The 12,613-nt window shown below is 46.2% G+C and overlaps 1 protein-coding gene across 1 annotated transcript in view; it reads right to left on the bottom strand.

The window, feature by feature from the left end:
- TIMM17B (translocase of inner mitochondrial membrane 17B) overlaps positions 1-12,609 on the bottom strand; it is a 46,603-nt gene extending 33,994 nt beyond the window's left edge. The window contains exons 1-2 of the mRNA XM_029611271.1: positions 12,474-12,609; positions 11,080-11,179 (exon numbers count right to left, since the gene is read on the bottom strand). Of these exons, the coding sequence (XP_029467131.1) occupies positions 11,080-11,179; positions 12,474-12,499 (126 nt within the window). The 5' untranslated portion in view covers positions 12,500-12,609. The remainder of the gene's footprint in view (positions 1-11,079; positions 11,180-12,473) is intronic.
- Positions 12,610-12,613: the final 4 nt, after the last annotated feature.

Below are 12,613 nucleotides of genomic sequence, written 5' to 3'. Positions count from 1 at the left end.
TTCAGGACTTACAAACTAGCAGGGTCATTTATCAAAATGCATTAGGACGTTGTCGCTGGCGTTAGGGCCCCAACGCCCGCGATAAATACCGCATCGCGAAATGCATGGGCAAATTTCAAATTAGTAATCAAGTGGGAGGAGTAAATGGAAATGAGGGTCAGTAAACGTGGCATGCACAGAATCATGGGATTTAATGCCGGAAATAACTACACCTTTTTTCTGTGCCTTATGCCTGCATTAGCTGAAACGGTATTTATCGTAAATGCCAGTTTGAGAAGGGAAAGGGGGCCTCTGTGGAGGCTCACATATTTGAATTTTTCATACCACTGTAAGAGGGGAGCAGTTTTACATGAACAGTCATACGTACGAACAGCACATTACTATCAGTGTAGATATAATGTGATTCGGAGTGATGAAAGGTGAAAAAGGAAAATTGGGTTCTTACCTGCTCATTTTCGTTCCTGTAGTACCAAGGATCAGTCCAGATCGCTGGGTTAGGCCTCCCTTCCAGCAGATGGAGTCAGAGAAAAGCTGAAAAGCACCCCCAGATAACCCGGTGTGCCACCTGCAATCCTTCAGTATAATCAATATCAAAGCAGAATGAATTTAAATAACCAATGGCTAGATCAAGAGAATTTAGCTGAACAATAACCTGTGAAAACTATGTACAGGACAAGAGTACGGATTGAAATGCTTCCATGTATAAGCTTGCTTAAAAATCTTCAGATTAGTCTAAAAACTGCAGAGAGGGAAAAAAAAAAAAACCACCCCCCCCCCCCACAAACAAAACCAACCGAGTGGACTCTCCTGAACACTATACCCCTGGGCGGGCGTATGGACTGATCCTTGGTACTACAGGAACGAAAATTAGCAGGTAAGAACCCAATTTTCCTTTCCCTGTACGTACCAGGATCAGTCCAGACTGCTGGGATGTAGCCAAGCTGCGGAGAGTCCCGCTCGAAGCACACTACTGCTAAAAGAATCAACATCCGGAGCCCGGACGTCCAAACGGTAGTGCTTAGCAAACGTGTGCAAAGATTTCCAAGTAGCTGCCCTGCAAATCTCTTGTGGCAAAACACATTGACTCCCTGCCCAAGATGCCGCTTGAGATCTGATCAAATGAGCCTTAAGACCTTCTGGCACTTGCCGCCCGTGACATATGTATGCCAAAGCAATAGCATCCTTCAACCATCGGGCAATAGTAGTCTTTGAAGCCTTACACGCTTTCTTAGGACCGCCCATTAAGACAAAAAGATGATCTGATAATCAAAAATCAATAGTCACTTCCAAGTATCGCAGATGTATCCTGTGGACGTCCAGTCTACTCAAATCCTGAGGCCTGAGGAGAATTCCTATCCAAATCTGGAAAAGCTGGTAACTCAACTGACCGATTTACGTGAAACACCAATACAACCTTTGGCAGAAAAGAAGGCACCGTCCACCCAGAGTCCGAGACTCCCCAGAACGGTTCTCTGCAGGACAATGCTTGAATCTCTTATATTCGTCTGGCCGAACAGATAGCCACAAGGAACAATCGCCTTGAGTGTTAAATCTTTCAACGTACCCACTTGATAGGCTCAAAGGGAGGACCGCAGAGCCCACAGAGAACCAAATTTAAACTCCACGAAGGACACACTGCACACACCGGCAGGTGTAAATGTTTGCTCCCTTCAAAAAACGTGCCACATCCGGATGTCCTGCAATGGATGTACCATCAACCTTACCTCTTAAACAGCCTAACGCCGCTACCTGAACCCGGAGCAAGCTATATGCCAGTCCTTTCTTTAAGCCTTCCTGCAAGAACGCAAGAATGTGCACAATAATGGCCTGGAGCAGGGACACCTTCAACCCACTGCACCAGGAATCGAAAACCTTCCACACCCGAATGTAGGTGAGAGAAGTAGAGGTCGTGCGTGAGGTAGAGTGGTAATCACCTTATCCAGATAGCCCTTCTTTCTCAACTGTCTCCTCTCATAAGCCAAGCCACTAGACAAAAGCGAGCCGCCTGATCAAAAAATACTGAACCCTGACGGAGAAAATTCGGTAGGTGACCGAGATGCAAGGGACAGTCTACTGCCAAGTTAATCAGGTCTGCGAACCACGGCCTCCGTGGCCACTCCAGAGCTATGAGAATAACCGGCCCCCGGTTGGACTCTATTCGCCTTAAGACCTTCCCCACAAATGGGGAAGGAGGAAACACAGAGGAGCGTGTCAAGAGGCCATGGAAGGACCAGGGCATCCACCCCTTCCGACCCGTGCTCCCTTCTGCGACTGAAGAAACGAGCCACTTTCGGGATGGCATAGAGTCCAACAGGATAAACATCCTGCATGAGACTAAATACAAAATTGAATCTTTATGGGTAGAAATCCCTTGTGTATCAGGGAAGACTACAGTGATAGGGGTATACTACCGTCCACCTGGTCAAGATGGTGAGATGGACAGTGAAATGCTAAGAGAAATTAGGGAAGCTAACCAAATTGGTAGTGCAGTAATAATGGGAGACTTCAATTACCCCAATATAGACTGGGTAAATGTATCATCGGGTCACGCTAGAGAGATAACGTTCCTGGATGGAATAAATGATAGCTTTATGGAGCAATTGGTTCAGGAACCGACGAGAGAGGGAGCAATTTTAGATCTAATTCTCAGTGGAGCACAGGACTTGGTGAGAGAGGTAACGGTGGTGGGGCCACTTGGCAATAGTGATCATAATATGATCAAATTTGATTTAATGACTGGAAAAGGAACAGTGTGCAAATCCAAGGCTCTCGTACTAAACTTTCAAAAGGGAAACTTTGATAAAATGAGAAAAATTGTTAGAAAAAAACTGAAAGGAGCAGCTACAAAAGTAAAAAATGTCCAAGAGGCGTGGTCATTGTTAAAAAATACCATTCTAGAAGCACAGTCCAGATGTATTCCACACATTAAGAAAGGTGGAAAGAAGGCAAAACGATTACCGGCATGGTTAAAAGGGGAGGTGAAAGAAGCTATTTTAGCCAAAAGATCTTCATTCAAAAATTGGAAGAAGGATCCAACAGAAGAAAATAGGATAAAGCATAAACATTGGCAAGTTAAATGTAAGACATTGATAAGACAGGCTAAGAGAGAATTTGAAAAGAAGTTGGCTGTAGAGGCAAAAACTCACAGTAAAAACTTTTTTTAAATATATCCGAAGCAGAAAGCCTGTGAGGGAGTCAGTTGGACCGTTAGATGATCGAGGGGTTAAAGGGGCACTTAGAGAAGATAAGGCCATCGCGGAAAGATTAAATGATTTCTTTGCTTCGGTGTTTACTGAAGAGGATGTTGGGGAGGTACCCGTAATGGAGAAGGTTTTCATGGGTAATGATTCAGATGGACTGAATCAAATCACGGTGAACCTAGAAGATGTGGTAGGCCTGATTGACAAACTGAAAAGTAGTAAATCACCTGGACCGGATGGTATACACCCCAGAGTTCTGAAGGAACTAAAAAATGAAATTTCAGACCTATTAGTAAAAATTTGTAACTTATCATTAAAATCATCCATTGTACCTGAAGACTGGAGGATAGCAAATGTAACCCCAATATTTAAAAAGGGCTCCAGGGGCGATCCGGGAAACTACAGACCGGTTAGCCTGACTTCAGTGCCAGGAAAAATAGTGGAAAGTGTTATAAACATCAAAATCACAGAACATATAGAAAGACATGGTTTAATGGAACAAAGTCAGCATGGCTTTACCCAGGGCAAGTCTTGCCTCACAAATCTGCTTCACTTTTTTGAAGGAGTTAATAAACATGTGGATAAAGGTGAACCGGTAGATATAGTATACTTGGATTTTCAGAAGGCGTTTGACAAAGTTCCTCATGAGAGGCTTCTAGGAAAAGTAAAAAGTCATGGGATAGGTGGCGATGTCCTTTTGTGGATTGCAAACTGGTTAAAAGACAGGAAACAGAGAGTAGGATTAAATGGGCAATTTTCTCAGTGGAAGGGAGTGGACAGTGGAGTACCTCAGGGTTCTGTGTTGGGACCCTTACTGTTCAATATATTTATAAATGATCTGGAAAGAAATACGACGAGTGAGATAATCAAATTTGCAGATGACACAAAATTGTGCAGAGTAGTTAAATCACAAGCAGATTGTGATAAATTGCAGGAAGACCTTGTGAGACTGGAAAATTGGGCATCCAAATGGCAGATGAAATTTAATGTGGATAAGTGCAAGGTGATGCATATAGGGAAAAATAACCCATGCTATAATTACACGATGTTGGGTTCCATATTAGGTGCTACAACCCAAGAAAGAGATCTAGGTGTCATAGTGGATAACACATTGAAATCGTCGGTTCAGTGTGCTGCGGCAGTCAAAAAAGCAAACAGAATGTTGGGAATTATTAGAAAAGGAATGATGAATAAAACGGAAAATGTCATAATGCCTCTGTATCGCTCCATGGTGAGACCGCACCTTGAATACTGTGGACAATTCTGGTCGCCGCATCTCAAAAAAGATATAATTGCGATGGAGAAGGTACAGAGAAGGGCTACCAAAATGATAAGGGGAATGGAACAACTCCCCTATGAGGAAAGACTAAAGAGGTTAGGACTTTTCAGCTTGGAGAAGAGACGACTGAGGGGGGATATGATAGAGGTGTTTAAAATCATGAGAGGTCTAGAACGGGTAGATGTGAATCGGTTATTTACTCTTTCGGATAGTAGAAGGACTAGGGGACACTCCATGAAGTTAGCATGGGGCACATTTGAAACTAATCGGAGAAAGTTCTTTTTTACTCAACGCACAATTAAACTCTGGAATTTGTTGCCAGAGAATGTGGTTCGTGCAGTTAGTATAGCTGTGTTTAAAAAAGGATTGGATAAGTTCTTGGAGGAGAAGTCCATTACCTGCTATTAAGTTCACTTAGAGAATAGCCACTGCCATTAGCAATGGTTACATGGAATAGACTTAGTTTTTGGGTACTTGCCAGGTTCTTATGGCCTGGATTGGCCACTGTTGGAAACAGGATGCTGGGCTTGATGGACCCTTGGTCTGACCCAGTATGGCATTTTCTTATGTTCTTATGTTCTTAAATCCACCGGAGGGCTCCCCATCGGCGAGTCAAGAGCTGCATCGCCTCCTCGGACAGTTCCCATTCGCCGGGATCTAGCCTTTGTCGACTGAGAAAACCTGCCTGGATGTTGTCCACTTCGGCTATGTGCAACGCCACCAACTGGAGCAGATTGCATTCCGCCCAGACCATCAACTTGTCCGCCTCTGCGGCCACCAGCCGACTCTGTTCCCCCTTGATGATTTATGTAAGCCACGGTTGTCGCATTGTCGGATAGGATCCTTACTGAACGATGCTGGATTAGCGGGAGAAAACGGCGCAACACTAGATAAACCGCCCTTGTCTCCAACCGATTTATGGACCACTTGAACTCCTGCGTTGTCCATTGACCTTGTGCTGATCGTGACTGACAGACTACCCCCCAACCAGAAAGGCTGGCATCCGTTGTCACGATCATTCATTGTGGATTCTCTAGATACATTTCCTTCTGTAAGTGATCAGGGATCAGCCACCATTCTAGACTGGCTCTGGCTGGATCCAGAAGGGGCAAGGGCAAGTGGAACTCCTCGGACTTGAGGTCCCAACAGGAAAGCAATGCCCTCTGCAAAGGCATCATATGAGTAAACGCCCAGGGAACCAACTCCAGAGTAGACGCCATAGAACCAAGAACTTGCAAATAGTCCCAGCAACGGAAGGGCCAAAAGACGTTGAACCTGAGACAGTTTGCCCATCCTATCCCGAGGCAGCAAAACCTTGCCCACAGACGTATCGAACCGTGCTCCCAGAAATTCCAACACCTGGGACAGTACCAATCGGCTCTTGGAGAAATTGACAACCCATCCGAGCGACTGGAGGCAATGCAAAATCAACTGCACCGCCACCTTGCAGAGCTCCTCCGATTTCGCCCGAATGAGCTAGCCATCCAGATAGGAATGAACTAGGATCCCCTCCTGCCGCAGACACGCTGCCACTACCACCATCACCTCGGTGAAGATGCGAAGAGCTGTCACTAAACCGAACGGCAGCACATGAAACTGGTAATGCTCGCCCAAGACCATGAACCACAGAAGCCTTAGATGATGCTCTCGGATTCCTATGTGAAGGTAAGCCTCCATCAGATCCAAAGAAGCCAAAAATTCGCCTTGGTGGACAGCCGCAATGACTGACCTCAACATCTCCATTCAAAAACGAGAGACCCGTACTGCTCTGTTGACCTTTTTTTTTTAAGTCCAATATCGGCCGGAAGGAGCCCTCCTTCTTGGGGACTACGAAATAAATGGAGTACCTGCCGGTCTGACATTTGTTCGGTGGCACCGGGACAACCGCTCCCAGAGCCTTGAGCCAAGACAGGGTTTGGAATATGACCTGTTGCTTTGCCTGAGACCTGCAAGGAAACACAAGGAACAGATCCCGAAGTGGGCGAGCAAAATCCAAAGCGTAACAGTGTTCTATGATATATAGAACCCACTGGTCCTAAGTAATCTTGACCCATTCCTCGCGAAACAGGGAGAGACGACCCCCGATCTCAGGAACGGAGGACTGGGCCAGCGCAACTTAATTGGGAAGCCTTGTTGGAAGAAAATCCTTGAGAGGATCCGTCGCCCTGAGGCCGTCTACCACGAAAGGAATGAGACCTTGCCGACGACTGCTGAGGGGCAAAAGACGGGCCCCTAACCATACAAAAATGGCGCTGACCCCGAAAACAACACCGGGTCGCACCAGAAGGGCAAGACGGCCTGGGCTTGTCCTCTGGGAGCTTCTAAACCTTATTGTCCCCCTAAGGACTTAACCAGTTGTTCCAGATCATCTCCAAATAATAACTTTCCTCTAAATGGAAAGGCACCCTGCTGAGACATCAGTTGACCAATTGCGGAGCAAAAGAAGCCTCCTTGCTGAGGCCATTGTGCGTGCAGAAGTATGAAGAAGATCGTACAAAGCGTCCACTATATAAGCAACCACCGCTTCCATGCAGGCCTGCTCTGTCTTCGCTGGAGGGAGCTCTTGAGTTGTGAGTAATTGCTGAACCCATCTAAGGGTAGCTCTCTGCATGAGACTACTACAGCCAGCCACCCTAACTCAGAGGACAGATACTTCAAAAATCCGCTTGAGTAGAACCTCCAGCTTTCTATCCTGGAGGTCCTTGAGAGTTACTCCTCCTGTTACCGGAACTGTGGTGCGCTTGGCGATGGCCGACTCTGCCACGTCCACCTTAGGGATATCTTGAGAAGATCCAAGAACTCGTCCGGCAGCGGGTAAGGTTTTTCCATGACCCTACTAACCCTTAGGGTGGCTTCAGGTGCATCCCATTCCCGGGTCATAAGCTGTAAAAGCATCAGGTGGAAAGGAAAAGTTCTAGGAGTGGCCCGCAGGCCTGACAAAACAGGATCCCCTGAAGAAGGATCCGTCACCGGCTGCGGAGCCTGAATATCTAGTTGCTGTAGCACATGAGGAATCAAAGGGTCTAGCTCCTCCTTACGAAATAACCGGAGCACCCGCGGATCATCCCCCTCCATCAGAGCGGCATAGTCAACATCATCGCTCATATCCATCGGGGAAGGGTCTGGAAGCACGGACTCCAGAGGAGTGGAAGGCTCTGGTAACAGCGTCAGGAGCAGGATGGGAAGGCCGGGTCCTAGGAGCCCCTTGATCCTCCACAGGCCTGGGGATCTTAGCAGAAGCAGGCAGTGGAGAGTACATTGGCAAGGCTCTTCAGTCTGAGAGCTGTGGAGGAGGAATAGCCTAGTGGTTAGAGCAGTGGACTATGAACCACGAGACCAGGGTTCGAGTTCGGATGTCGCTCCTTGTGACCTTGCGCAAGTCAGTTTACCCTTCATTGCCTCAGGTACAAGCTTAGATTGTAAACCCTCTGGGGATAGGGAAAAACCTACAGCACCTGAATGTAAACCGATGTGATCTCTCGGATCAAATGTCGGTAAATAATAAATAAATAATATTGCCCATCCAAGTCTGCCTCAGCCTCCATATAAGCTTTGTGAAGCAGTAAAATAAACTGAGAAGAAAATGGGTGCTGTCTCTTTAAGCCCCCCCCCCCTCCCCAGAGGCACGGCAGGAGAAGAATCATGTCCCAAATCATGGGGGCTTAAGGTAGGCAGAAATTGGTGGGAAATCCCCTGAGCATCTGAGCCCAGGTGGCCCGAACCGGGCAAAATGGCCACCGTTCCCATACTTGCCGGGGACGGGGTAGGCCTCTCCTTGAGAACTGTGATTGCGGTCTAAGCCGCATGATAATGGCAACGCTGACCTTTTCCCTGCAATTGGCAGCTGCGAAGGCCCCGGGGGATACAGCGGGGTCAGAGGCCTTCGCGAGAGAGCCGCGCTGCCGGCTCTCCACACGCTGCACATCTCGATCCTTGCTGCAAGGCAATCTAAGTCGTAAGTAGAAAATCAGTTGAGTGAAGCAATTCACCCCCTCTGGAGCCCCAGGAGATTTCAGCAGGCTCGCTCTGTTTAAAAGGCTTATCCTTTGTCTTTTATTTATGTATTTATTTTTTCTTTTTCAGAGCTACTCAACCAGGGGAATGTAAGGCCCTGGGCTTAATATACAATTTGTAGCTCCCACCAGAGGAATTAAGATGTCTCTGGCACTGTATTGGGGGGGGGGGGGGGGGGGGGGGGGGGGGAGAGACCGGCCCACCAGTAAATCCCCCCCCCCCAACTCACCAGGCTGTGACAATATTCTCTGGGTATTAAGGCCAAGGGCAGGAGCCCAGCCTTGCCTGCTATTACAAAGTGATCTCATTCTTCCCTTTTTTTTTTTTTTTTTTTTACTACTTACTACAAGTTGATCTAGTCAAAGGTACTAAGGTTAGGATACCCCCTTCACTTATTAATCAGTCAAATAAAGAATTTTGCAAAGGATCAGGACTGCAGGTTAAGCCATCCTTCATCTGCTGGAGTCAGAAATACTGAAGGATCACAGGTGGCACACCGGGTTATCTGGGGGTGCTTTTCAGCTTTTCTCAGACTCCATCTGCTGGAAGGGAGGCATAACCCAGCGGTCTGGAATGATCCTGGTAAGTACAGGGAAAAGTAGATTTATACAATATTCTCGCTACCTAGCTTGATGCACTCTCTAAGAACATAAGAAATACTAGGTCAAATCAAGGGTCTATCAAGCCCAGTATCTTGTTTCTAACAGTGGCCAAATCAAGTCACAAGTACCTGGCAAGCACCCTGACATTCGACAGATCACAAGCTACTATTGCTTATTAATTACCATAATAGAAGTTTATGGATTTAACTTCTAGGAACTTATCCAAACCTTTTTTTAAACCCAGTAACACTAACTGCTGAAACCATATCCCCTGGCAATGAATTACAGAGTTTTACTATGCGCTGAGTGCAAAAAATGTTTTTCAATTTGTTTTAAATGAGCTACTTGCTAACTTCATGGAGTGCCCCCGGTCCTTATCTGAGAGAACAAATAACTGATTTACATTAACTTGTTTAAGACCTTTCATGATTTTGTAGACTATCATATCCCCCCTCAGTCATCTCTTCTCCACATTTAACAACCCTAACTTTAGCCTTTCCTCATATGGTAGCAGTTCCATGTCCCTTAATCATTTTGGTCACCCTACTCTGCACTTTCTCCAGGGGAGCTATATCCTTTTTGAGATGCGGTGACCAGATTTGCACACAGTATTCAAGGTGCGGTCTCACCATGGAGTGATACAGAGGCATTATGACATCCTCCATTTTATTTTCCATTCCCTTCCTTGATCACCATAGCACACTGGGCTGACTATTTCAATGTATTATCCACTATGACACCTAGATCTCTTTCCTAGGTGGTAACTCCTATGATAGAACCTAACATTGTGTAACTACAGCAAGGGTTATTTTTCCCTATATGCATCACTTTGCACTTGTCCACGTTAAACTTCATCTGCCACAAGTTCCTCCTGCAATTCATCACAATCCGCTTGAGATTTAACTACTCTGCATAATTTTGTGTCATCCACAAATTTGTTCACTTCACTTGTACCCCTTTCCAGATCATTTATAAATATATTAAAAAGCACCGGTCTCAGTACAGATCCCCGAGTCACTCCACTGTTTACCTTTTTCCACTATGAAAACAGACCATTTAATCCTGTTTTTTAACCAACTTGCAATCCACAAAAGGACATCGCCTCCTATCCCATGACTTTTTAGTTTTCTTAGAAGCCTCTCATGCAGGACTTTGTTGAATGCCTTCTGAAAATCCAAATATACCACATCTACCAGTTCATCTTTGACCACATTTATTCACCTTTTCAAAAAAATGCAATCAAGCTAGGTAGAGAGTAAACTACTCTTCTTTCACCTTTAATCACTCTGAATCATATTAAATATTCACTGGATGGTAACTGTGCTGTTCATACGTATGATTGTCCATGTAAAACTGCCCAAAACCCAACTCACCCCGAGTTTCTAGTGGCCCCTCCCTCTTAAGAGTGGTATAAATAGTAACTTTTTTGTGAGCCTCTATAAGAGTCTCTCTCTCAAAGCCCAAACTGCTAATTATGCAATGTAGTACCAGGAAAATTAGCCTAGCCATGCCCTTCTTTTTTTTTTTTTTTTAAATTGCAGGCACTAGTTATATTTATAGCAAAATGATGAATGTGGGTCCAAGTTGGTACCCAAGGCAATGGAAGGTGAAGCAACTTGCCCAAAGTCAGAAGCAGCAGTGGGATTTTAACCCTGGCTTCTTTGGTTCGCTACTTGCTTCTCCCAACATGCCGCCTGTTGACAATGGGACAGAGAGGAGGGGAGATGTTGAGACTAAATGCAGATGCTGCACAGCAGAAAACAATTGCTTTGCTCCATCCATCTTTCCTGTGGACTGCAAAGGTAAAAAAAAAAAAAAGCTGTTTTCTGCTGCCTGTGATGCAATAGATTCTTGTTGGGCAATTTAGGCAGTCCCTGCAGAAGAGCAGAGATGAAGTGCCAAAGTGAGAGTCTCCTGCTAACTATGGGAAGCAAATCAAAATCAACTATTAAGCACAGTAAAGAATAAGAAATGCTTCACTTACAACAGGTGCATTCCTGAAGCCCTTGACAGCTTGAAAGACGCTCCCCCCAATGATCCCCATCGTGAAAGCCCCCCCACAGTCATCCACTATCCGCCAAGGACTGCAAGAGAGAAAACCAGAATGCAGCACTTAAGGATTTATACATTCAAGCCTTGAAGTCATCGAATAATGTCTCAGCCCTGATTATTCATGTTTTATTGCAATGTATTCTAGAATATGTAGTCCAACCACCCTTTACTGTTACTCAGAATTAAAAGATGTACACTTTTTCTTAAAGTATTCCCCCACTGTTAAAGCTCACCTTCAATTGAGGATACTCCTTGCCTTGCTGACACACTAAGTCCAGGCACATCACAGACACACTAGAGCAGGCCCTGCAGGGCCGGAGCTAAGGAACAGCACAGTAACACCTTCCATCTATCTGCATAAAGATTAAGGGGCCAAGCACACTGTATAACCCGCAGTCCAACGCGGGCTGAATAGGCGTTAATCAATCCCCTAATGCAATAAGAGGAATAGCACATATTCAACGTGTGTCGTACGCGGACTGAATCTAATAGCGGTCATCACATACAAATACATGTGAATGAAGCTATTAGGCATTCATTCCCGATGCGGAAAAAAAATGTGCGTCTTGCCACGCACATTTAACTGTTATCTATTAACGCCTGCCTGGTGCAGGCATTAATAGCTGAGCGCATCTAAAACAACTGCTTTTCTGTACTGCCTCCTGAACCCTCAGTGTCTGTTTTCCTTACCAGCCGACGGCCGAGTCAGGAAACCGACACAGAGTCTGTCGGCGTGGGTTTTCACGACTCGGCCGTCGGTTTTCCTTGCCGTACGGCCAAGTCACAAAAATCAATTGGGTTCTCGTTAGCAAGGAGGAGCTGGGCTCGTGACTGTGCAGCACCCACTTTCTACGCTAATTTATCGCATCGGCCCCCAAGTTAGATGGAGCTTCTAGAAAGCAAAAGCAGCTCAGCACAGGCCGAAGATCCCTACGAAGAAAGCCTGACCATCACAGCCAAGGGACCCGGCAGGAGGGAGGAAAGACCAGAGGAACTATAAGCTGCACAATGTCAAGGGGGAAGGGGGGGGGGGGGAAGGAAGTCAACTTAATTCGGAGATAGGCTAGTACTGCAGTTTGTGATCCCGATTCATAAGGGAGTGACGGGGTCAGGGAGATTCAACTTCACTCTGGGATAGACTAGCGCCGCGGTTTCTCATCCAGATTTATAATGGAGAAATTGAGCTGGCACTGCTCAACCCCCAACTCATGACCCTGACCCTTAGAGACACATCAGAGGCCCCTATCAACGTCTGATTTACACTAATTGTACTCGCGAAGCAATCTCTCCGTCGCCCTAATGAGTTAGGGCTGCGCCCAGCATTACCAAGGCTCCCTGGCATATTCTTCCATATCCTCGTCCGCCTCCAGCCAGCTACGGCCCGAGCACTTCACCCCTCACTGCCGTTACTATCCCCCACCACGTGAACGAGGCGAGCCAATCAGCGGCCACTCACCTTGGGGGCG

The sequence above is a fragment of the Rhinatrema bivittatum genome, chromosome 1, assembly GCF_901001135.1.
Source record: "Rhinatrema bivittatum chromosome 1, aRhiBiv1.1, whole genome shotgun sequence".
NCBI classification, from domain to species: Eukaryota; Metazoa; Chordata; class Amphibia; order Gymnophiona; family Rhinatrematidae; genus Rhinatrema; species Rhinatrema bivittatum.
Note: the sequence above shows the minus strand (reverse complement) of the source record. Positions and strands in the feature narration are given on the sequence as shown.